The sequence below is a fragment of the Mytilus californianus genome, unplaced genomic scaffold (genome assembly GCF_021869535.1).
Source record: "Mytilus californianus isolate M0D057914Y unplaced genomic scaffold, xbMytCali1.0.p SCAF_4, whole genome shotgun sequence".
In the NCBI taxonomy this organism is placed as follows: Eukaryota; Metazoa; Mollusca; class Bivalvia; order Mytilida; family Mytilidae; genus Mytilus; species Mytilus californianus.
The window spans coordinates 9,883,600-9,909,334 of record NW_026262690.1 but is presented as its reverse complement, the minus strand read 5'-3'; the positions used below and the strand labels follow the sequence as shown (position 1 = coordinate 9,909,334).

The following is a 25,735-nucleotide window of genomic DNA, read 5'->3' as shown; positions in this document are numbered from 1 at the left end:
AATATAAGCTTAGCAGTTAAGATAAATTATTCAGAACTATTTGGTTCTTTACATCTACATCTATACTATTGATCTGCAGTGGAAATCCATAACGCAGATACTGCTGTGCAAACGTCAACCTGCGTGCTCAGTATTTACAAGTGCAATTAAAATTGGATAAAAACAGGTGGTTTCTGTTTACAGCTGCAGTATCCGAAGTTGCTCCTTGAAGCATTCCAGAGGCAGGCTGTTCCAGTCGGTGATGGTGCGTGGTATATAGCTGTATTTGTAGGCATCTGTGGAGGTACTGATCTGAGTGAATTTTTAGGCCTGCGCTTTGATGTCTTGTGGACAATTCCAGATGTTGCGTCTTAGGAATCCTAGTACTCGGTTGGATTTTGTGATAACTTTCTTGATGTGTGGATCCCAACAGAGATCTTCTGATAATTCGACTCCGAGGTATGGATATTGGTGAACTGTGGATATTTGTTGTCCCATCATTTCATACTCTTTTATTGTTGGGTTTTTCTTTCTTGTTTCCCTCAGTGTGTAGCATTTAGCTGGGTGGAATGTCATTTGCCACCTCTCCGCCCATTTAGTCAATTCTGTCAGATCTTGTTGTAATTGTTAACTGTCCTCACTACCCTTGATGGATCTATATAGTAGCGAGTTGTCAGCAAAAAGAAGTAGGGTTGATTGTGATGAGATTGTTTCTCCCATATCGTTGATTAATATTAGGAAACAAAGTGGTCCCAATACTGTACCCTGTGAAACTTTTGATCGTACTGGTTTGTTCTCACTGACTTCTCCATCTAGACATACTCTCTGGTGTCGCTGAGTGAGCCATGCCGAAATCAATTGTGAAGTGTTGTATGTTATCCCATAGTTGGGTTTCACATGATCGGTTATGTCTGAATCCGTGTTGGAAGTCGGATAAGACTTGATGTTCTTCAAGATGTTCCATTATGTGCTTGTAGATTATGTGTTCCATGACTTTACAACATATTGTGGTTAACGATACGGGGCGGTAGTTAACTGCTTCACTTCTGTCCCCCTTTTTGTAGATGGCTGTGATGTTTGCTTGTCGCCAATCTGCAGGAACTTCTCCACTGTCATAGGACTGTTCATAGATTTTTGCGAGGAACTGTGCAATTTCGAAGTGTGCTTCTTTCAAGATTCTAGTTGATATTTCATCTGGACCGTTTGCCTTTGTTGGGTCTAGGAGTTTAAGCTGTTTCTCAACCCCTTCCGATCTGATATGTAACTTCCTGATGTTTGGAGTTCTACTGGTTCCCATATTTGGCATATTTTTGGTATCCTCTGTCGTGAAGACGACAACCCCTATACATAGGTACCTTCTATAGGCAGCCATGCAGTGACATAGAAAAACTTGAAGAACTTGAAAAATCTATTAACTGCATCATGGACACAAGCCAAAACCTACCAAATGTCATACTTGGAGTAGATTTTAATCTGCCACATATCAACTGGCAAACAACCACTGTAAACCCTAACCCACAATATGTAAAAGCATTAAATAAAAAGCTAATTGAAATCTCAAATAACAACGACATGAACCAAATGGTAAATGAACCAACTAGAGGACAAAACACACTAGACCTACTCATGAAAACCAACCCAGGACTTGTTAGTAAAATCGTACATCCTGGAATGAGTGACCACCAAGTAGTCATAGCAAATATAGATATGAAAGCCAAAACATCAAAAAAGAAACCAAGACTGGTGCACCTATTTAAAAAAGGCGATATGAATGAACTCAAAGAAAACATCTGAGACAACTTTAGAAACAGAATGAACACCGTAGAAGAAAACTGGACATACTTCAAAAAGATCAAACTACAAGCAACTAAATAATTCATCCCACAGAAAACTACAGGTAGTAAACAACATGTGCCATGGATCTCTACACATATCAAAAGACTGATACGACGCAGACAGCGAAATACAATGCTGCCAAAAAACATAACACCAAGAAAAACTGGAACAAGTACAAACAGATGAGAGACCTTGTCAAGAAGACGATGAACGAGGCCCACGACAACTATGTTCGACAAATCCTAAATCAAGAGGATGAAGAAAACACTAAACCAAACCTTGGGAAGAAATTCTGGAAATATATAAAATCAAGGAAAAAATATACAATGGGAATATCACCCCTCCAGAACAACCTCGGTTGGTTTCCCCAGCGCGAAAACTAACCAACTCGCAGTAGGCCAATAAGTGTGGTAGTTTTAATTATGTTTAAATTTCTGCTGTGCTTAAGGCAATAAAATGGCTCATAACACGTGTATTCCCTCAAATTTGATTTTTTTTTTTTTTTTTTGCTCTACGACTTTTTACTATCTGCAATCATGTCGGCAGATCAAATCATTGAATGTACATTTTAAACGATCATCTCAGTTAACATTTTATCAACTATTTCGGTTGCTATAAATTGTTGGCCTTCAAATATTCGGCTTTTGAGCGTTCCTGATGAAGGTAGGTCCAGAAAAGCGCTACGGACGCATGCAATTTTTAACGTTTTGTTTTCATTTTTTATCGATTGCATGACGATCATATATTGCCTTTTATATTTGATTTCAGTTCTAAGTATTGATACGGTAGGAAATAAAGGCAACAGTAGTATACCGCTGTTTAAAAGTCATAAATCGATTGAGAAAAAACAAATCCGGGGTACAAACTAAAACCGAGGGAAACACATCAACTATAAGGGGAAGACAACGAAAAAACAGAACACTGAAGTGCAACATACATAGAAACGAACTATTAGATAACAACTGCCATATTCCTGACTTGGTACAGGACATTTTAAGAAATAATGGTGGGTTGAACCTGGTTTTGTGGCTAGCCAAACCTTGCGCTTTATGGCAATGTTAAATATACCGCTAAAAAGACAACATTACATAACGCATACAGCACAAATAAACGCAAGAACACCCAAGACAGAGAAATACATAAATAAATAATATAATTAGTACATTTCGACATGTTAACCACAGAATAACAACGAAAAACTAAAATTAATTTAGGATAGTACACAAAAACAGCTTAATAGAATTACGAACTGTGTGTCTGTCACAAGAATGTATCAACGCCACAAATAGTAACGTCACAGGTAAATTCCTAAAAAATGGATATAAATCAAGATTAGGTTTCTGATTATGTTATTTGGTGTATTTCATAACAATTACAAGAATATTAGCATAGAACTGTGCAGATCTGGGGTAATTAAAAATGTAATTGTAATTAGCTGTAATTAATTACAATTTTGAATGTAATTCAATGTAATGTGTAATTGAGCATATTTTCAATTACATGTAATTGAAAGTAATGCATTGCATAGCCTTTTTGCCATGTAATTATGAATTACTTTTCAATTACTTTGAATTACATTTAAATAATTGCATGGAAATTGTTAACTTTTTTGGCTTTTCTGATGCAACTGGTAAATTTTATGTTTTCCTACATTTAGTATGCACTTGGTACTCTGATTTTTTTAAATATTTTTTTTACCATATATATTTAATTAATCATCATATCATGTATAATTATTAATAATCTTAATTTGTATTTGACTCATTAATTTTTTCACATGTTTACATAAAAAATATAAAAATTAAAAACGATACCAATTTATTTACATGCAATTTGTAAATATGTTGTTCTAACAATTAACAATAATCTTAGCCTCAGGTTATTCCTTTCACTAAACTAATTATTAAATTCAAGTTTTTCCCTTGATTAAAATGCCAAATTAGGCAATGTTTTTTTTTAAACTATCATATTTATATGTTAACATCAGTACAGATGGATATCATTTAAACAGTTTCTGCAAAAAATTCAAATACAGCAGTCAAAACATACAAGAAGGGCGTCCAATATACTTGCCAAAAGACAAGCCTGGAAAATGCTACCATTTAACAAGCTTTAACGTTTCGTCAAATTTCACATAAGGTACACAAGAAAACCTTTAAAATCTAGATTAACATGTTTAGTAGAAATGTGAAATTTTAAGAAAAATTTAAGAATAAAAAATATATTAATTTGGATCTATATAACACAAATCTTGTTGGAATTTTTTCACTGTTGAAAAGTGCACATATATATATAAAAGTTTCATTATACTAGCCTCTTGTCGTTTTTATGATTTTATTCTAAATGATACAGCTCTTACATATCTTTGGATAAAAGTAATTGAAATGTTATTAATTATATTGGCAATGTAATTGTAAAGTAATTAATTACATTTGAAAATCCATGTAATTGTGATGTAATTAATTACATTTAAAAATCAATGTAATTGAAATGTAATTAAATACTTTGGCATGTAATTAACCCCAGGTCTGGAACTGTGTTAGTAATTGTGCAACTAATTATGTCGAACTTTCTTCCGAATCAAACTGCGTAAAACAAATTAATCCTGTGCACATAGTTGCTTTAAACTAAAGTCATACAAATGAACTGGGTGATTAATTATCTTTACTTTTACATACGAATAGAAAATAAAAAATAAAATCACAACTACAAACTATAATACTGAATTCGTGGTGTCGCAATGAACGTTTTGCTAGTGACGAATGTGGGAGGTTGTTGATATCTATTTTACACTGCTACCCGATATACACGCTGAATTTAAGAGTAAAATCAAATATTAGTAGCTTGGAGCCAGGACACTTTCAAAATGTATCTAACGTTAACATTTAACTCATCGTTCTGGTCTTGTAAAAGCTGAATACATTCATACCATATAAACGTAAATCATAAACATTATTTTCAGCCTGCATATTTATGTAATAGTTGCCGCTGTACATTAAACGCCCATCTATCCATTTGTATGTGTCGGCATTTTGAAATCGTAATTTGAAATATTTTTTAAAAGTTCATACCAACGATAAACATATGATCAAATTGAAGTGACCAATCGAGATGGTTATCTATTTGGGAATCGGAAATATACATATTGTCACTAAGGTGACACTATATTTGACTTGGATACCTCTACGAGGTGCTTCAATAATGGTACATTTTTCATGTGCGGATCCCATGAATTTGAAAATGTAGGGGCCTAGTTAGACAACGTTAAGACTGATGCTTGTAAAAAGGATATGCATTTATCATATTTGTAGCTCCGTTAGGGGTGGGCGGGCCCCTGCCCTCTATAACCGCCTCTGTTTTTTTTTTAATAGCGACTAAAAGGAAAGGGGATATTTTTGTATCAAGGGATAGTTCCGTATTTGTTATTTGAGCATTTTTAAGTTATCGTACGACAATCAACTTTTAGCAAAGTACAAGTGCGCAATTACGTCCAGTCAGATAGGGGCGTGTAGAGAGAGTGCCACGCTCTCTGCGCGATGAATTTTTCTATGTTTAACGTCCATTTTGGCCATACACCAATGTTGCTCTCGAAAAGCCAGGACAATGTAAAACGCTGAGTTTTAAGTATAGCATTTACCTACGGAACGCTGAAAACTGAATATTTGAAAGTCTAGTAAATATAAGAAGCGAAAAAATTGAAGAGGTGTGAGGCCAAAAGGAAAATTAAAAATATCAAAATCAATCTAAGGGCTACTTTGCCCGAGGGGGTTGAAACCTAAGTTACATTTTAATTTGTATATAAACGACCTACTTTAAATGATTGATTGTTGGTTGCCAGTTGCAAATATTTCATGCATGTTCAACAAATTTAACAATAAATACAATAGGTAGGTCCTGTCCGTTCAGGACGAAGATCGTCAAATTTAGATGCCACTGAAAAATGAGGGTATATTGGATAGGGACAGAGATGTTGCCTTGCAACAAACCAACGAGTAACTGCAGGGGTTCTTAACGTGAAGAGAGCTTGACACACTTTCTACACGCCCCATTCTGACTAGACTTCGCTGCGTACTTGTACTTTGCTCAAAGTTGAGTGTCATGTGATAACTTAAAAATGCGCAAATAACAAATACGGAACTATTCCTTAATACAAAAAAAAATCCCTTTACCTTTTATTCGCTTTTTAAAAACATAGGCGGATTTAGGACCCCTAATGCAGCTACATATATGATAAATGCATATAATTTTTTCAAGCATCAGTCTGAACGTTGTCTAAGGGAGCAACCATTTAACATCAAGGGGGTTGGGGTATGGTTTTTTGTCGGAGTCAGAAATTTTTTTTCGCGCAAGCAATTTTATTTAGTTTTTCAACGCTATCAATCAAATTATTTTGTTCAAAATTTAACACTATAGGGTATGAGGAAAATCTAGATTTAGAATATTTTTTTTGTCCTCTGCTTAAACAGAATATTTTTTTCTTCATCAAATTAAGAAAAAAAGACATACCCTTCCCCGTTTGAAGTTAAATGGTCGTTCCCCGACTAGGCCCCACCTTTTCAAATTCATTGATCCGCACCTGAAAAATGTACCATTGTTGAAGCCCCTCGTGGAAGTACCCAAGTCAAATTTAGTGTCACCTTAGTGACAATATTTATATTACCGACTCCCAAATAGATTACCATTTATCGTTTAACTTTTGAAAATGTATTTCATATCACGATTTCAAAATGCCGACATCTACAAATGGATAGATGGGCGCTTAATGTACAGCGGCAACTATTACATAAATATGCAGGCTGAAAATAATGTTTATGGTATATGTTTATATGGTATGAATGTATTCAGCTTTTACAAACCCAGAACGATGAGTTGAATGTTAACGTTTACTTTATTTGGCATTTTTAACTTTATTTGACTTTATTTGGCCATTTTAACTTTATTTGATTCGAGCGTCACTGATGACTCTTTTGTAGACGAAACGCGCGTCTGGCGCAAATACAAAATTTCTACCCTGGTATCTACGATGAGTTTATTTAGATACCTTATAATAGCTCCAAGCTACTAATATTTGATCTTACTCTTAAATTCAGCGTGTATAGCGGGTAGCAGTGTAAAAAATAGATATCAACAACCTCCAACTTTTGAGGCTAGCAAAACGTTCATTGCGACACCATGAATGCAGTAAAAAATGAAAACAAAACGTTAAAAATTACATGCGTCCAAAGCGCTTTTCTGGATCCACCTTCATCAGGAACGCTCAAATCCGAATATTTGAAGCCCAACAATTTATAGAAACCGAAATAGTTGATAAAAGGTTAAAGATGATAGTTCGAAATGTACATTCAATGATTTCATCTGCCGACATGATTGCAGATAGTAAGAAGTCTTAAAGTAAAACAAAAAAATTTGAAATCAAATTTGAGAGAATACACGTGTTTTTAGCCATTTTATTGCTTAAAGTTCAGTAGAAAATATATACATACTCAACCTCTTTCATACTATTTGGCCTACTGCGAGTTGGTCAGTTTTCACTGTTACTCCTACATGATGGGCGCTTGGAAAAACCAAATAGTCCTAAATAATCTATCTGTAACGCTAAGCTTATATTAGAGATTTTTTTAAACGTAAATCAACTTGTTTGGTGCAGGTTTAAATAGGTTTAGATTTTAACAGATGCAAAACCTTAAAAAATTGTTATCTCATGTGATGTCCAATTTGTTTAAAGAAAAACGACTTCTTCTTTAAATCATTTATTTTGGAATTAAAGATTATTTGATATATTTCGTTCTTTTTATTCCTTACTCAGAATGATCATAATCAGAGCAGTGTTTCTTGTTTTAAAATGAATTCTCCGCTTTTGAGAAATATTTATTTTGTTATCCAATTTTTCACCGCTTACAACTGTCTGCCTCTGGTTTATTTTATACATTAACTTTTAAGTAACAGTAACTGTTCATTTCATTTTGTTTCGTTTTGTTTCGTTTCGTTCCGCTTTTATTCCGTTTCGCACTTTACATGTACCCCTCTTTTCGCCCGTTTTCTATTTTTTGATATCTTAATCAAAAATTTAAAAATCAAACCTTCAAAAAGCGAAATAATCAAAACTGCACGTTAAATTTAGTACTTTTAAAGTTTGACCAAATATCTAAACCATCAAATTTAAAAACGATATTTAGAATTTTAAAATTTTCATAAGGAGTAGGTCCAGTAAGACCCCTTTTCGGCCCCAAAATATAGCAGTTTTACAAAATTGTTAAAATGTAAACTTTTAGCTATTTATTGGAAAGTAGAATACCTCTGTTACATAAATATGGGCTGTTTTTGACAATACAATGCACATGTATCGGGTACTAGCATCATTAAGTCATGCTAAATTACTGAAATCTTCACAATTTTAGCATTTGAGTTAATTTTTAGACGGTTTCCGTCTTAAATGGATGTGGCCGCATTTGTGTTCATTCTTAATATTTACATGTAAGTTGTATTTGATGATAATACATAACATTATAAAGCTTGAGGATGAACACGGATGCGGCCACTTTCATTTTAGTCAAAAAACATATGAAAAGTGACATATTATGGCATATTTGATAGATTTTTAATATTTAAGCTTGAATTTGAGCGTTTTTATTGACTAAACCAGTTCAAATCTTTCACTCAATCTAATCGAATTTACTAAAGTAGACACTTACGTGTTTAAAAAATGTCTAAAATCTTTCATCAGATGAACCTTAAGTTTTAGGCCAAAATCGGCCCTTACCGGAACTTCTCCTTTGGTGAAAATTTCAAAATTTCAAAAATTTCAAAACTCTTGAATTTTGATATTTTAAAACGTTAATCAAAATTCCAAAAATCTCAAATTTGAAAACTTTTTAAACTTTTGAATTGATAAGTGTTACACGGACCTTATATATAATCTCACTAGTTTTAATATATGCCACCTTTGATAAGTGTTTAGTATGCCGATAAATTTTCACTTTTGTTCTCTTACTAGGAACAACAAAATTATTTATTTTGTAAAAATTATTTCCGTACTCCATGTATACCTTACAACAAACTTATTTTTATTTACCTGTGTACGTTATTTTATTTGGCGGCATTTTGTCCAAGATTATGGTTGTCTTTCTGGTATTGTTAAACATCTAATCCCCTTGTTTTATTAATTTTGTATTTACATTGTGTCATAGATCAAATTTATTCGTTCAGTGTATGTTCACTTGTTTTTTTTAACATGTCTTTTGATTGAGTTAAGCCATTTCAATTGATATTTTTATAGTGTGTCTTTCTATGTTGTGATGTTACACTATTGTTTCAGGTAGGGTGAAGGTTGGCGCCTATTAAAACGTTTTAACCCGCTGCGTTTGTTTGCACCTGTCCTAAATCAGGAATCTGATGTTCAGTGGTTGTCGTTTGTTGATGTGGTTCAAAAGTGTTTCTTGTTTTTCGTTTTTTATATAGATTAGACCGTAGGTTTCCCTGTTTGAATGGTTTAACACTAGTCATTTTTGGGCCCTTTATAGCTTCCTGTTCGGTGTGAGCCAAGGCTCCGTGTAGAAGGCCGTACTTTGACCTATAATGTTTTACTTTTACATATAGTGACTTGAATGGAGAGTTGTCTCATTGGCACTCATACCACATCTCTTTATATCTAATTTATCGGAATTCCTAGGATATTTCTGCAGATCGTTTTCTTACTCTTGTGAATATGCATTCATGGAAAATTTGAGAAAGGGAAAACTAAAGATTCAGATAAACCAATCGACATTTTTAACAATAATAGCAGATACCTTGATAATGTATTATTATTGATAATCCCCAGTTTATTAAACAGATAATGTATTACTTTCGATAATACCCAGTTTATTAAACAGATAATGAATTAATATTGATAATTCACAGTCTACTAAACAAATAATGCATTACCATTGGTAATCCCCAGTTTATTAAACAGACAATATATTAATATCGATAATCCCCAGTTTATCAAACAGATAATGCATTACTACTGATAATCCCCAGTTTATTAAACAGATAATGTATTACTATTGATAATCCCCAGTTTATCAAACAGATAATGCATTACTACTGATAATACCCAGTTTATTAAACAGATAATGTATTATTATTGATAATACCCAGTTTATTAAACAGATAATGTATTATTATTGATAATACCCAGTTTATTGGATAGATAATGTATTAATATCAATAATCCAGTCTACTAAACAGATAATGTATTACTACTGATAATCCCTAGTTTATTAAACAGATAATGTATTATTATTGATAATACCCAGTTTATTAAACAGATAATGTATTATTATTGATAACACCCAGTTTATTGGATGGATAATGTATTAATATCAATAATCCAGTCTACTAAACAGATAATGTATTACCACTGATAATCCCTAGTTTATTAAACAGATAATGTATTACCATTGATAATCCCCAGTTTTTAACAGATAATGTACTAATATCGATAATCCCCAGTTTATTATACAGATAATGTATTACTATTGATAATCCCCAGTTTATTATACAGATAATGCATTACTATTGATAATCCCCAGTTTATTAAACAGATAATGTATTATTATTGATAATACCCAGTTTATTAAACAGATAATGTATTACCATTGATACTCCCCAGTTTTTAACAGATAATGTATTACTGTTGATAATCCCCAGTTTATTAAACAGATAATGTATTACTATTGATAATCCCCAGTTTTTAACAGATAATGTACTAATATCGATAATCACCTTTTTATTATACAGATAATGTATTACTATTGATAATACCCAGTTTATTATACAGATAATGTATTACTATTGATAATCCCCAGTTCATTAAACAGATAATGTATTACTATTGATAATCCCCAGTTTTTAACAGATAATGTATTACCATTGATAATCCCCAGTTTTTAACAGATAATGTACTAATATTGATATTCCCCAGTTTATTATACAGATAATGTATTACCATTGATAATCCCCAGTTTTTAACAGATAATGTACTAATATTGATAATCCCCAGTTTATTATATAGATAATGTATTACCATTGATAATCCACAGTTTTTTAACAGATAATGTACTAATATTGATAATCCCCAGTTTATTATACAGATAATGTATTTCTATTGATAATCCCCAGTTTAGTATACAGATAATGTATTACTATTGATAATCCAGTATACGGATACTGTATTACTATTGATAATCCCCAGTTCAGTATACAGATAATGTAATCTATTGATAATCCCCAGTTCAGTATACAGATAATGTAATCTATTGATAATCCCCAGTTTAGTATACAGATAATGTATTTCTATTGATAATCCCCAGTTTAGTATACAGATAATGTATTACTATTGATAATCCAGTATACGGATACTGTATTACTATTGATAATCCCCAGTTCAGTATACAGATAATGTAATCTATTGATAATCCCCAGTTCAGTATACAGATAATGTAATCTATTGATAATCCCCAGTTTATTATACAGATAATGGATTACTAGTCTATTGATAATTCTCAGTTTAGTATACAGATAATGGATTACTACTGATAATCCCCAGTTTATTATACAGATAATGGATTACTATTGATAATCCCCAGTTTAGTATACAGATAATGGATTACTACTGATAATCCCCAGTTTATTATACAGATAATGGATTACTACTGATAATCCCCAGTTTAGTATACAGATAATGGATTACTATTGATAATCCCCAGTTTATTATACAGATAATGGATTACTATTGATAATCCCCAGTTTAGTATACAGATAATGGATTACTATTGATAATCCCCAGTTTATTATACAGATAATGGATTACTATTGATAATCCCCAGTTAAGTATACAGATAATGGATTACTATTGATAATCCCCAGTTTATTATACAGATAATGGATTACTATTGATAATCCCCAGTTTAGTATACAGATAATGGATTACTATTGATAATCCCCAGTTAAGTATACAGATAATGGATTACTATTGATAATCCCCAGTTTATTATACCTTATTGATAATCCCAGTTCATTAAATTATACAAACTTCGGCTTAATGTAGCCTATGAAAACAGTCAATTTTTCCTATTTTTAGACATAATTGCATCGGTAGACACTAGAAAAATAGAAAGTAAATCACTAATTTGGACGTTCCTCTCGTTATTCAACATGTACTAATGTATTTTGCACTAAGTACGTTTCGGTTGTATACGTCTTTAGATAAATATTTTGTTTGCCATTAAAATGCAAACAGGCATATACACAATGTTTTATCTAACATAATATAATGTCTTTTAATGCCATAGGACTACATACAGCTTTACAAAATATCTGTCTGTTAATGTCATTCGACTAATCAAATCAAAAACAAGAAATTCAGAAAATAAATAATTCTTGTTCTCAGGCATCCGATGGACTACAAGAAGTATTTATGTACTCTTTCAGAACAAAAACGTAAAATCGGTCGATAGAAATGGTGAGTTGTATAAAACCTTATGGCGATCTTTTCAACTGAAAAATAATACGTACATTATTAGTTCTTTTGTCACATTTGGCGTGGGTTGCTCACAAAAGTAGTAGATGGTTTATAATTTTATGGTCATTTTCATTGTTAAAAGTTTCTAACTATGTAAAAATGTTTCCAAGATAATACTAAAAATTGCAAAATTTGATAAAAAAAAAAAATTAAAAACATTTCAGGGGCATTAATTCAAAAGTTGGTCATCTGGGTTTTTTTTCTGAAAATTGCAAGGAAGAGTAACCTTGACCTGTTGGTTATTTATACCATGTTAGACACTACTTGGTCATTGGAGGTGTGTTCATAAAACATGACTCAATATTTTCTGACCAATTTATAACATATTTACATTTGCGAGTGATATTGTCACTTCAATAGTTGTAATAGCCACAGGCACTTGTTTCTATCCATGGGACGGTCGACTATCTATTACATATGGATAGTCGACCTTCCCATGGATAGAAACAAGTGCCTGTAGTAATAGCACTGAGATAGTTTTGTGAGGACAACAAGGAGAGTTTTTGTCTGCTTCAGGTAAAATTTAATACTTGTATATCTCAAATTCCTTCATTTAAGAAGAACAGGCAATGAAAAATGAGCTTTTCGAAAATTGTATATTTTTAACAATGATAAAACCTAAGCAATATATATTAAAATAAAGATACAACATCAGATGCTTACTTTTTATTAATAAATGTGTAGGGTTTTATTTTCTTACAAATTCCTTTGCTTTAGGTGTCAGACCACCAATTCAAAATCCCTATCTATTCAAACTTTTTTTTTCAATTTTCACAGCTTTCTAAATATTTTACCTTAAGTTTATCTTCATAGAAAACAGGTATATCATGAAGTGTACATGTATAACCTTTCTACATGCCAATTTTCAATCAATGTTTAAAGTCTTGTAGTGAAACACGACCGTTCGGAAGGCAACTACTACTTAAAATAACCGAAAATCTTAAATAAGTATACTATGGAGCGCAATGACACCAAAAGCATTATTATTGTTTGCCATGGAAGGACTACTTTTACATATGTTCTAAATTGGTGGTCTGATATCTAAATATATCAACAGTCATATTCTTATAAAAATATTATAACATTGACTCTAAGGTCTGGTATAATAATAAGATTAAGATTGAGTGTACCTATACTGTTTTCATCTCTTCAATTATCATTTCCCCTTCCATATATGAACCATTATATAACGTTTGCAATACTATTATTCAAACTTCAACTTTAAATTTTTTAAGAAAATTTATCCTCTTGTCAGAACGTACTCATCACTTCTCTTTCAATGAAAAATCAGTATTTTCCTACTCTATTTCATAGTACATGGCTTCCCGTGCACTATAAATTTCTATACACGAATGACTTTGTAGATTAATAATGATAGTGAAAAACTGCACTAACGAGGTGTGCAATCTCTTGAGACAATTTTCATTAGATAAGAGCAAAAGAAAAAAAATCATGAGTACTTTTGCTTGTCTAATTATTATGAATGAAACAAGAATATACAATAATAAAAACATTTTAAGTTTATGTCTGAATATGCAAACGTAATATAATGGTACATAAATGGAAGTGGGGAAAAGAATTGAAAATTCGGGAAACGTGTAGGTAAGATAATACTTAACGTTTTTAGTACTCCGGATCCTTGAGTCCATGTTATAGATGAAGACATAATCTTTCAATCAGTTTAATTGAGGTCTGGAGCTGGCATGTCAGTAACTGCTAGTAGTCTGTTGTTATTTATGTATTATTGTCATTTTGTTTATTTTCTTTTGTTTCCTATTCTGACATTGGACTCCGACTTCTCTTAAACTGAGTTTTACTGTGCGTACTGTTGTACGTTTGTTTTTTCTACATTGGCTAGAGGTATAGGGGGAGGGTTGAGATCTCAAAAAACATGTTTAACCCCGCCGCATTTTTGCGCCTGTCCCAAGTCAGGAGCCTCTGGCCTTTGTTAGTCTTGTATCATTTTTAATTTTAGTTTCTTGTGTATAATTTGGAGTTTAGTATGACGTCCATTATCACTGAACTAATATACATATTTGTTTAGGGGCCAGCTGTAGGACGCCTCCGGGTGCGGGAGTTTCTCGCTGCATTGAAGACCCATTGGTGGCCTTCGGCTGTTGTCTGCTCTATGGTCGGGTTGTTGTCTCTTTGACACATTCCCCATTTCCATTCTCAATTTTATAACATTTTTAAAGATACAATGACTGTTGATATATAAAGCAAAGGAAATTTGAAAAAAAACCAATACGTTTAGCAGTGAAAAAGTAAGCATCTGATGATGGAACGATCGTAATATTAATATTTATTGATTCAGTTTTATCATATGTTCGAAAAGTTGATTTATCATTGTTTGTCTTTTTTCATCATATGTGTGAATATGTTCTAAATAGGTCAGACAATATTTGGTCATGTTCTATGAACATTAAAAACCCTCGGCTTTGCCTTGAGCTTTAACTATTCATAAAACATGACCAAGTATTGTCTAACCTATGATTTTCATTTATAATGATTTAGACAAGCAACAGTACTCATGATTTATTTGCTCTTTTCCTTTCGAAAATTTCCTATAGGGATTATACACTTCATAAAAATTAAGAGTTCACTTTAATAATTAAACCGCAATGAAAAGCCATTAATGTATAGCATTTTATGGTGCGTGGAAATCCATGTACTTTGAAAATAAACCCAGGATTCATATTTTGTACGCAAGACGCGCTTTTCTTCTACAAAAGACTCATCAGCAGTGACGCTCGAATCAAAAAAGTTAAAAGGCCAACTACAGTAGGAAATTGAAGAGTTGAAAACCCAAAATTTCGAAAGGGTTTGCCAAATACAGCTAAGGTACACTAATCTATTCTGGGGTAGAAAATCCTTAATATTTCGGAAATTTAAAGTCCTGTAAAACTTTTGAATAGAAGAGAAAATACTGATCGTCCATTGGACGACAAGGTGTGAGTATGTTATTATTGCTGTAAATATTTTACTTTAGTATTTCAAAATTAAACTAAAACTACAGTTGTATCCCCTTTGTTTTATCTTTTTCCATCAGCTGTCTTATTTCTTGATGGATCAATTACCCGGAAATAATCTTTACCTACATTCCTAATAAACATTCAGATAAAATTTGATTACAATTGGCTTAGTAGTTTCAGAGAGAGAAGATTTTTTAAAATTTTATGACGGCAGTTGTCAATTGATAGCAATGGATCAAATGGCCTTTTGGTCCAGGTGAGCTAAAAACGATACCTGTTTATATTTTGCAGTGTATTAACTTCAGCATGAGATAAACGCTGTATGAATCTATCAAAATCTATTTTCGACCTCCCCTTTCCCTCAAACAATCGTATGGTTGTATCTTCATTTATCAATACAGTGTTACAAAGAAATCCTGTTTTAGCTGCGGAATATATAGATTGCTTACTCACATAATGTTAACAGTTAAAATATCACGAGTACAGCACGAAATTAGCCTTTTGCCAGAGAAACGTGATCCAGGATACCAAAGCCGCATCTTATTTATTGCCTTACATTACTATAGGGTAAGACTTTTTTAAATTGTACTTGATCCCGTCCCCACTTTACATGTTCAAGGTGACATCACGTTCCCATGTAAATGTGCGCATAGTCGTCACTTTTCTTTTTTTTTCTTTTGAAGCGCACCATTTAACAGATAAAAGATAAAAAAAATCTTTCACATTTTAAACTGTCAGCCATAAATTAAATTTTTTTTTAATAATAATAAAAAGGCATATTCATAGGGTATTTGAGCGAATGTAGTTAGTGATGATACACCTGTCAATTTAATGCATGGTTTCGTATTCCAAAATGTACAAAACAGACTTAATTTTTCTCATTTGAAATAATGTTGCTAAGTGTCTTTACCATCTATTACACATATTTTCTACATCAATTATTTTGAATATTTATCATTTTATACTCAAATAAAAAGTGCACAGAACCCGCACAAATGTTCTCATCACTAGCGCATTATCAGGACAATTCCGTTTACGAATTTGAACGTCTTTTGCAATAAAAATCGTTGTAATATACTCGAGAGGAACGTATAACGTAGTGGCGAAAGAGCAATCAACATAATGGTTGTTTTATTGACATTCTTATACCATGTAAACAAACCCAACTGCACAGAATCGGGAACTAACATTCTACCGCAGGACACCCTAACCTACCGTGTCTCATTGACCGTACACCAATTATCTGTATTTGTTCATACAGAAATTATGTCAATAAAGCTCTTATCTAAACAAAAAGACAAATTTAATGGGTTAATTTGTAATGACAAGATAAACGTGTTGCTATAAATGAGAGGTTGAAACATAATAACGGATAAATTAACGTCATATTTACATACGGTGTCTTTCAAATGTTATTTTGATTTCCAATTATGTATCAAATGGGCATTATACAGCTACTTCCTAAAGTTAATGCTATACCTTTAATATTAAATATCATCTATTTTTTTTTATTCTTTCTATATTGTAGCCTTTGGATCTAATAAGGAAATGTAGAGATTATATTTGTTATTTCTGTTCCTATATTAAAATAGTGGATTACCTTAACATAAGCTTTAGCTGTTTCCCAGTCAAATTAGTTTATTACACTAACTTGTTTATTCGCCGATCTTGTTCGTGTGGCTTGGTAAAAACTTACAAAATATACTATTTAATTTGATACCCTGTATGATCATTTTGAAATATATACCTAGGAAGTACACCTTTAGATGCAATAAACCTTAAACGAGGCTTAAACAACACTGAAAGGACTACAAATCATCAAAGAATCACATGTATGTTGGAAGGATAGCTTTAGAATTTAACTAAGGAACACGTGTACATCGGAAGGATAACTTTAGACACATGTACATCGGAAGGATAACTTTAGAATTTAACTAAGGAACACGTATACATCGGAAGGATAACTTTAGACACATGTATGTTGGAAGGATAGCTTTAGAATTTAACTAAGGAACACGTGTACATCGGAAGGATAACTTTAGACACATGTACATCGGAAGGATAACTTTAGAATTTAACTAAGGAACACGTATACATCGGAAGGATAACTTTAGACACATGTATGTTGGAAGGATAGCTTTAGAATTTAACTAAGGAACACGTATACATCGGAAGGATAACTTTAGACACATGTATGTTGGAAGGATAGCTTTAGAATTTAACTAAGGAACACGTGTACATCGGAAGGATAACTTTAGACACATGTACATCGGAAGGATAACTTTAGAATTTAACTAAGGAACACGTATACATCGGAAGGATAACTTTAGACACATGTATGTTGGAAGGATAGCTTTAGAATTTAACTAAGGAACACGTGTACATCGGAAGGATAACTTTAGACACATGTACATCGGAAGGATAACTTTAGAATTTAACTAAGGAACACGTATACATCGGAAGGATAACTTTAGACACATGTATGTTGGAAGGATAGCTTTAGAATTTAACTAAGGAACACGTATACATCGGAAGGATAACTTTAGACACATGTATGTTGGAAGGATAGCTTTAGAATTTAACTAAGGAACACGTATACATCAGAAGGATAACTTTAGACACGTGTACATCGGAAGGATAACTTTAGAATTTAATAAAGAAACACCGGTACATCGGAAGAATAGCTTTACACACATGTACATCGGAAGGATAATTTTGGAATTTAATAAAGAATCACCTGTACATCGAAAGGATAGTTTTAGACACGTGTACATCGGAAGGATAATTTTGGAATTTAATAAAGAATCACCTGTACATCGAAAGGATAGCTTTAGACACGTGTACATCGGAAGGATAACTTTAGAATTTAATAAAGAAACACCTGTACATCGAAAGGATAGCTTTAGACACGTGTACATCGGAAGGATAATTTTGGAATTTAATAAAGAATCACCTGTACATCGAAAGGATAGCTTTAGACACGTGTACATCGGAAGGATAACTTTGGAATTTAATAAAGAATCACCTGTACATCGAAAGGATAGCTTTAGACACGTGTACATCGGAAGGATAACTTTGGAATTTAATAAAGAATCACCTGTACATCGAAAGGATAGTTTTAGACACGTGTACATCGGAAGGATAACTTTAGAATTTAATAAAGAAACACCTGTACATCGAAAGGATAGTTTTAGAATTTAACTAAGGGACACGTGTACATCGAAAGGATAGCTTTAGAATTTAACTAAGGGACACGTGAACATCGAAAGGATAGCTTTAGAATTTAACTAAGGGACACGTGTACATCGAAAGGATAACTTTGTGTGTGACAAACATTTTGTACATACCTGGATGTAGTTCTATGGCAATAACATACACACATTTTGTACGTCTCCGTGTGTATTATGGCATTAAAAGACACACAATTTGTACACATTTGTATGTTATTTTATGGCATCAAAATACATTATAAATAAAAACCTGCATGTAGTTTTAAGGCGTTAGACAAACATTAATTTGCATAACACCCGTATGTAGGTAGATCTATAACATTAAAAGACAAAAAGACAAACATGCTATGATGGCATTAACAGACAAATGTTTGTACATTTCAGTATGCAGTTATATGGTATTAATAGACAGATATTTTGAACATAGCTCTATTTAGTTGAATGGCATTAATAAACAGATATTTTGTACATAGCTGTATTTAGTCGAATGGCATTAACAGACAGATATTTTTTACATAGCTGTATTTAGTCGAATGGCATTAATAGACATATATTTTGTACATAGCTGTATTTAGTCGAATGGCATTAACAGACAGATATTTTGTACGTAGCTGTATTTAGTCGAATGGCATTAACAGACAGATATTTTGTAAAGCTGTATGTAGTCCTATGGCATTAAAAGACATTATATTATGTTAGATAAAACATTGTGTATATGCCTGTTTGCATTTTAATGGCAAACAAAATATTTATCTAATAAACTTTCTAATCTTTAAATCAATGGCAAAAAATATATCACTTATGAAACATTTTGTTTTAACCTGTTTAAAATTCTATGTCATAAAAAGACATAATAAGAAAAGAAGATTTTGTGCTTACCTATTTGTATTTGCAGATTATCTAACATTTCACTCAGAGCCACACAATTTAAAATTAGTATAAAACACAGAAAGTACATTCTCATGCGACTATACATATCCACAGAAAGCTCATATTCATGCTATAATATATATGTCCACAAAACTCTCATCACCATGCGATATTTAATAGAGATTTGGAAGTTTATTAAGACACAAAGACTTTTAACAGTGACTATGACGAAGGATTTAAATCATTGGTATTTATACTTTATTGAGCAATTGTTAATGGTAAACTATTGTATTATGGGAAATCAATGGCAGATAAAGTTTAGGCTGATGGATAAATTATACAATTTGCAATTAAATAACAATAGTTAGGGTGAAAATCGTTCATTTGTTTTTATTGTGTGTTCTCTTAGAGGACGACTATTTGATTTCCTATGGGATGGTGTACGCGGATTTAAAATTGAAAATGAATATCTTGACCTGAAAGAACTGAAAATAAATTATTTTGTCAAAGACAGGATTAAAATGAATATTCAGCTTCACAACAAAAAATTAAAACATGCACAGCAACAAATGTAAAAAGATATTCAATCCGCTAAAAATCCTAGCCAGTCAACCTATGGCAAGCCGGTTTTACTATTTATTCTAACTTCAAGATATCTAATAAACTATATAAGATATCTCATATAGTTTATAAGATATCTTATAAAGAAAATTATAAGAGATATCTAATAAATTATATAAGATATCTTATAAACTATATAAGATATCTTATAAACTATATAAGATATCTTATAAACTATATAAGATATCTTATCAAATACATGAGATATCTTATAAAGTATACTAGAGTCTTAATCAGGTTGGGAACAACCCCCCAAATGAGGGACATCCCTTAAATGAGGGACTGTCCCTGAGACAAGGGGTCGTTTTACTGGTTGTTTTATTTGGAACAACTTTTCTAAAAGAGGGTTCCACTTGTTTTTAATAAAATTAATAAGGAAGAGTCCAGGAATATTACAAAATTCTTGGACATGTTTTGACCATATACTACTAGTTAGATGTATAATTCTTTGGGAAAAGTTTCTTCAAATAAACTTCAAATAATATAAATATTTGCTCATTTGTACTAAAAAGTGGTTTTAACAAAAAAAAAATTTTAACACTTGAAATGTACCCCTCATAAAAGGGATAGTTATTACATTGAGGGGTTACCCCTCGTTTGAGGGGTTGTTCCCAACTTGTTTATGTGTACAAACCTGACGTCAAATTATGTACTATAGAAGAAATAAATAATATCATATAACATCCAAATGTCAATTACTGTTACTTCACATTACAATAATCCCCAAATTCAATTATATTACGATGTCAATGGAAGAAGTTCCCGCGCAAATGTCATGTGTTAAACGGAATACACTAAAAAAGAATTTTAGGTGTATGTTAGCATTCGCAATCCGATCAATTTACACAGTTCAATAAAATATATATGTTAACTATATTTATATTGGATTTGAATTTAGATACTTTGTCAGAGAAATGATTTGTTTCTCGCAGACAACGCTAAATAATATACATTAACTCGACATTGAATCTGAACACCCCTAAAACAAAATGGTATATGCAATCGACCAAACAGATTTTCCTAATATCGATAAAGGTGAAATACGTAGAATAAGAACAGTGCACACTGAAATAAGATCAGAGATAAAGCCCTTAGTAAAGTGAAAACCAAATAAAAAACATATATAAAATCATTGTTTATGAAATTTTCTTGCATAATAACATTGAAGTTGACACTAAAAACGATTACATGTATCCTGTCATCCCTGAAAAAATTAATACTGTCTCCTTGACTACTTCCGCGCGCCATGATATGGTAAACTAATATCGATAAAGGTGAAATACGTAAATAAGAACAGTGCACACTGAAATAAGATCAGAGATAAAGCCCTATGTAAAGTGAAAACCAAATAAAAAACATATATAAAATCATTGTTTATGAAATTTTCTTGCATAATAACATTGAAGTTGAAACTAAAAACGATTACATGTATCCTGTCAACTCCTGAAAAAATTAATACTGACTCCTAATGAGGGATATCCCGTAAATGAGGGACTGTCCCTGAGACAAGGGGTCGTTTTACTGTTGTAAAAAAGAAAACAGAAAAACTTCGATTTTTTAACTTAAAAGGGGAAAAATTCATAATATTTGGAACAACTTTTCTAAAAGAGGGTTCCACTTATTTTTAATAATATTAATAAGGAAGAGTCCAGGAATATTACAAAATTCTTGGACATGTTTTGACCATATAATACTAGTTAGATGTATAGTTCTTTGGGAAAAGTTTCTTCAAATAATATAAATATTTGCTCATTTGTACTAAAAAGTGGTTTTAACAAAAAAATATTTTTTAACACTTGAAATGTACTCCTCATAAAAGGGATAGTCATTACATTGAGGGGTTACCCCTCGTTTGAGGGGTTGTTCCCAACCTGTTAATGTGTACAAACCTGACGTCAAATTATGTACTATAGAAGAAATAAATAATATCATATTACATCCAAATGTCAATTACTGTTACTTCACATTACAATAATCCCCAAATTCAATTATATTACGATCTCAATGGAAGAAGTTCCCGCGCAAATGTCATGTGTTAAACGGAATACACTAAAAAAGAATTTTAGGTGTATGTTAGCATTCGCATTCCGATCAATTTACACAGTTCAATAAAATATATATGTTAACTATATTTATATTGGATTTGAATTTAGATACTTTATCAGAGAAATGATTTGTTTCTCGCAGACAACGCTAAATAATATACATTAACTAGACATTGAATCTGAACACCCCTAAAACAAAATGGTATATGCAATCGACCAAACATATTTTCCTAATATCGATAAAGGTGAAATACGTAGAATAAGAACAGTGCACACTGAAATAAGATCAGAGATAAAGCCCTAAGTAAAGTGAAAACCAAATAAAAAACATATATAAAATCATTGTTTATGAAATTTTCTTGCATAATAACATTGAAGTTGAAACTAAAAACGATTACATGTATCCTGTCAACCCCTGAAAAAATTAATACTGTCTCCTTGACTACTTCCGCGCGCCATGATATGGTAAAATGATATAGTGTGATAGTGTATGTTAATAATAAGATCTCTAATATAAGAAATATTTATAAGATATCTGATAAACTTTATGAGATATCTTATATATTATAAAATTGAGAATAGAAATGGGGAATGTGTCAAAGAGACAAAAACCCGACCAAAGAGCAGAAAACCATGAGCCACCAATGGGTCTTCAACACAGCGAGAAAATCCCGCACCCGGAGGCGGGCTTCAGCTGGTCCCTGAACAAACATGTGTACTAGTTCAATGAAAATGGACGTCACACTAAACTCCAAAACATATAAATGAACTAAAATTAAAAAACATACATGACTTACAAAGGCCAGAGGCTTCTGACTTGGGACAGGCGCAAAAATGCGGTGGGGTTAAACATGTTTTGTGCGATCTCAACCCTCCCCCTATACCTCTAGCCAATGTAGAATAAACAAACACACAGCAATATGCACAGTGAAACTCAGTTAAAAAGAAGTCCGATGTCAGAATAGGTAACAAAAGAAACTAAGCAAAATGACAATGATACATAAATTAACAAAGGACTGCTAGCAGTTACTGACATGCCAGCTTCAGACTTCAATTAAACTGATTGAAAGATTATGTCTTCAACATATGAAAATCAAGCACAATCCCTCCCTATATATCTTATATAATTTAGTTTTAAAAGATATCTTATATACTTTATAAGATATATTCTAAAGTTTATAAGATATCTTCTAAAGTATATAAGATATCTTCTAAAGTATATAAGATATATTATAAAGTATATAAGATATCTATTAGATATCTTCTTAAATTTAAAAGATATCTTAAAAAAACTAGATTATATAAGATATCTTATAAAAACTAGATTATATAAGATATCTTATAAAACTATATTATATAAGATATCTTCTATATTATATGAGATATCTTCTATATTATACGAGATATCTTGAAGTTAGAATAAATAGTAAAACGGCTTGCCATATCAACCCCGGCCTTTTTTTGAATATCAAATGGTCGTCCAATTGTGGACTAAGGCTAGTCCGATAAACCAAAATATAAACAGTCTGAAATAGTATGAGACGTTTTCTATTACTATTATACACAAATATGGAGAGAAGGTTATATCACACCATGCTGTCTCATGCTAACTATGAGGTGAGAAGGTTATATCACACCATGCTGTCTCATGCTAACTATTAGGTGAGAAGGTTATATCACACCATGTTGTCCACGATAACAATGATTTAAGAAGGTTATATCACACCATGTTATCTCACGTTAACTATGATGTAAGAAGGTTATATCACACCATGCTGTCTGATGTTAACTATGATGTAAGAAGGTTATATCACACCATATCGCCTCACTTTAACTACGTCATAAGAAGGTTATATCACACCATATTGCCTCACTTTAACTATGACATAAGATGGTTATATCACACCATGTGCGCTTTAAACTGGTTTAATCCCATGAAATTGAATGCCTGTAAACTAGTCAGGCTATCAAGACCATGATGTGGTGTATCCATCCATTTTACAAAATTATTCACACTAAAAATATAAAAGCAAGGGGGCAGTGCTTTTATTGCTGCCTTCATCAGGGCAAGGCATATAGCATATACTTGATCACCGCGAATATAGGCTAGTCCCTAGCATAAACTACAACACCAGGAATCTAGACCAGACCCTGGCATAACATTAAAGCATAAAGAGTCTAGACAGGCCCCTGACACAAACTAAAACACCAGGAATCTAGACAGGACCCTGGCATTACATTAAAGCATAGCGAGTCTAGACAGGCCCCTGACACAAACTAAAACACCAGGAATCTAGACAGGCCCTTATCATATACAAAAGTACCACGAGTCTAGACGTGCCCTTAAAAAACACTAAAGCACCACGAGTCTAGACTGGTCCCTAGCATAAATTAAAACAAAAGGTATATAGACAGGTCCTTAGCATATACGTAAGCATTAAGAGTCTAGACTGCATGGTCCCAGGCATAAACTAAAACACAAAAATCTAGACAGACCCTTAACATTTACTAAAGCACCACGAGTCTAGACCGACCAATATAGCATAAATAAAAGTACAATGGGTATACACAGGCCACAAGTATACCCTTAAGAATAATGAGTATACACAGGCCACAAACATACTCTAAGAACAACGGGTATAAACAGGCCACAAACATACCCAAAACAACGAGTCTACACAGGCCACAAGCATACCCAAAACAACAACGAGTCTACACAGGCCACAAACATACCCAAAACAACAACGAATCTACACAGGTCCTTAGCATATACTTAAGTACAATGAGTCATGACATGTTGTAGATGACTACGAAATACCCTCAAACTGCAAATTGACTATTTTGCAATTTGCCTGTGTTTTTCCCTAATATAACCATTTTAAGAAAAGTTTAAAACAATGTATGTGAAGTGAATAGCTTTTTATAATGAGCTCATTTGGAAGAGAACGAATTAAAATTTATACCGATTCATCGATTAGACTATAACCATGTTCTTACCAATAACTAGTGAAGATATAATTGGAGAGTGATACAATCGGAAGTAGATACAATCAGAGGGATATATTTTATCGGAGGAAGATATTTTTGGAGAGAGATACAATCGGAAGTAGATACAAACAGAGAGACATATTATCGCAGGAAGATATAATCGGAGAGAGATACAATCGAAAGTAGATACAATCAGAGGGAAATATTTTCGGAGGAAAATAAAATTGGAGAGGGATACAACTGGAAATATTGGAGAGAGATACAATCGAAAGTAGATACCAGAGAGAAATATATCGGAGGAAGATATAATTGGAGAGGGATACAATCGAAGGTAGATACAATCAGAGGGAAATATATCGGAGGAAGATATAATTGAAGAGGGATAAAATCGGAAATAGATACAATCAGAGGGACATATTTTCGGAGGAAGATATAATTGGAGAGAAATATAATCGAAAGAAGATACAATATTATCAAAATCAGTCCGTTCACTCAGCTCCACTAGCTTAGCACTGCGACACGCACATCTTTAACGGAATAAAGTGAAATACAGGCTTTTCAAATTGGTCTAAAATGATATAAGATAATTGTTCTTTGTTTTGTTTTATATTTTCAAATATTCGATCTGGA

The 25,735-nt window shown here is 32.3% G+C and overlaps 1 protein-coding gene across 1 annotated transcript in view; it reads right to left on the bottom strand.

Annotated features, from left to right (window-relative positions):
* LOC127737443 (probable glutamate receptor) overlaps positions 1-19,642 on the bottom strand; it is a 66,416-nt gene extending 46,774 nt beyond the window's left edge. Inside the window, exon 1 of the mRNA XM_052248147.1 lies at positions 19,461-19,642. Within this exon, the coding sequence (XP_052104107.1) occupies positions 19,461-19,557 (97 nt within the window). The 5' untranslated portion in view covers positions 19,558-19,642. The remainder of the gene's footprint in view (positions 1-19,460) is intronic.
* Between the last annotated feature and the right edge of the window lie 6,093 nt (positions 19,643-25,735).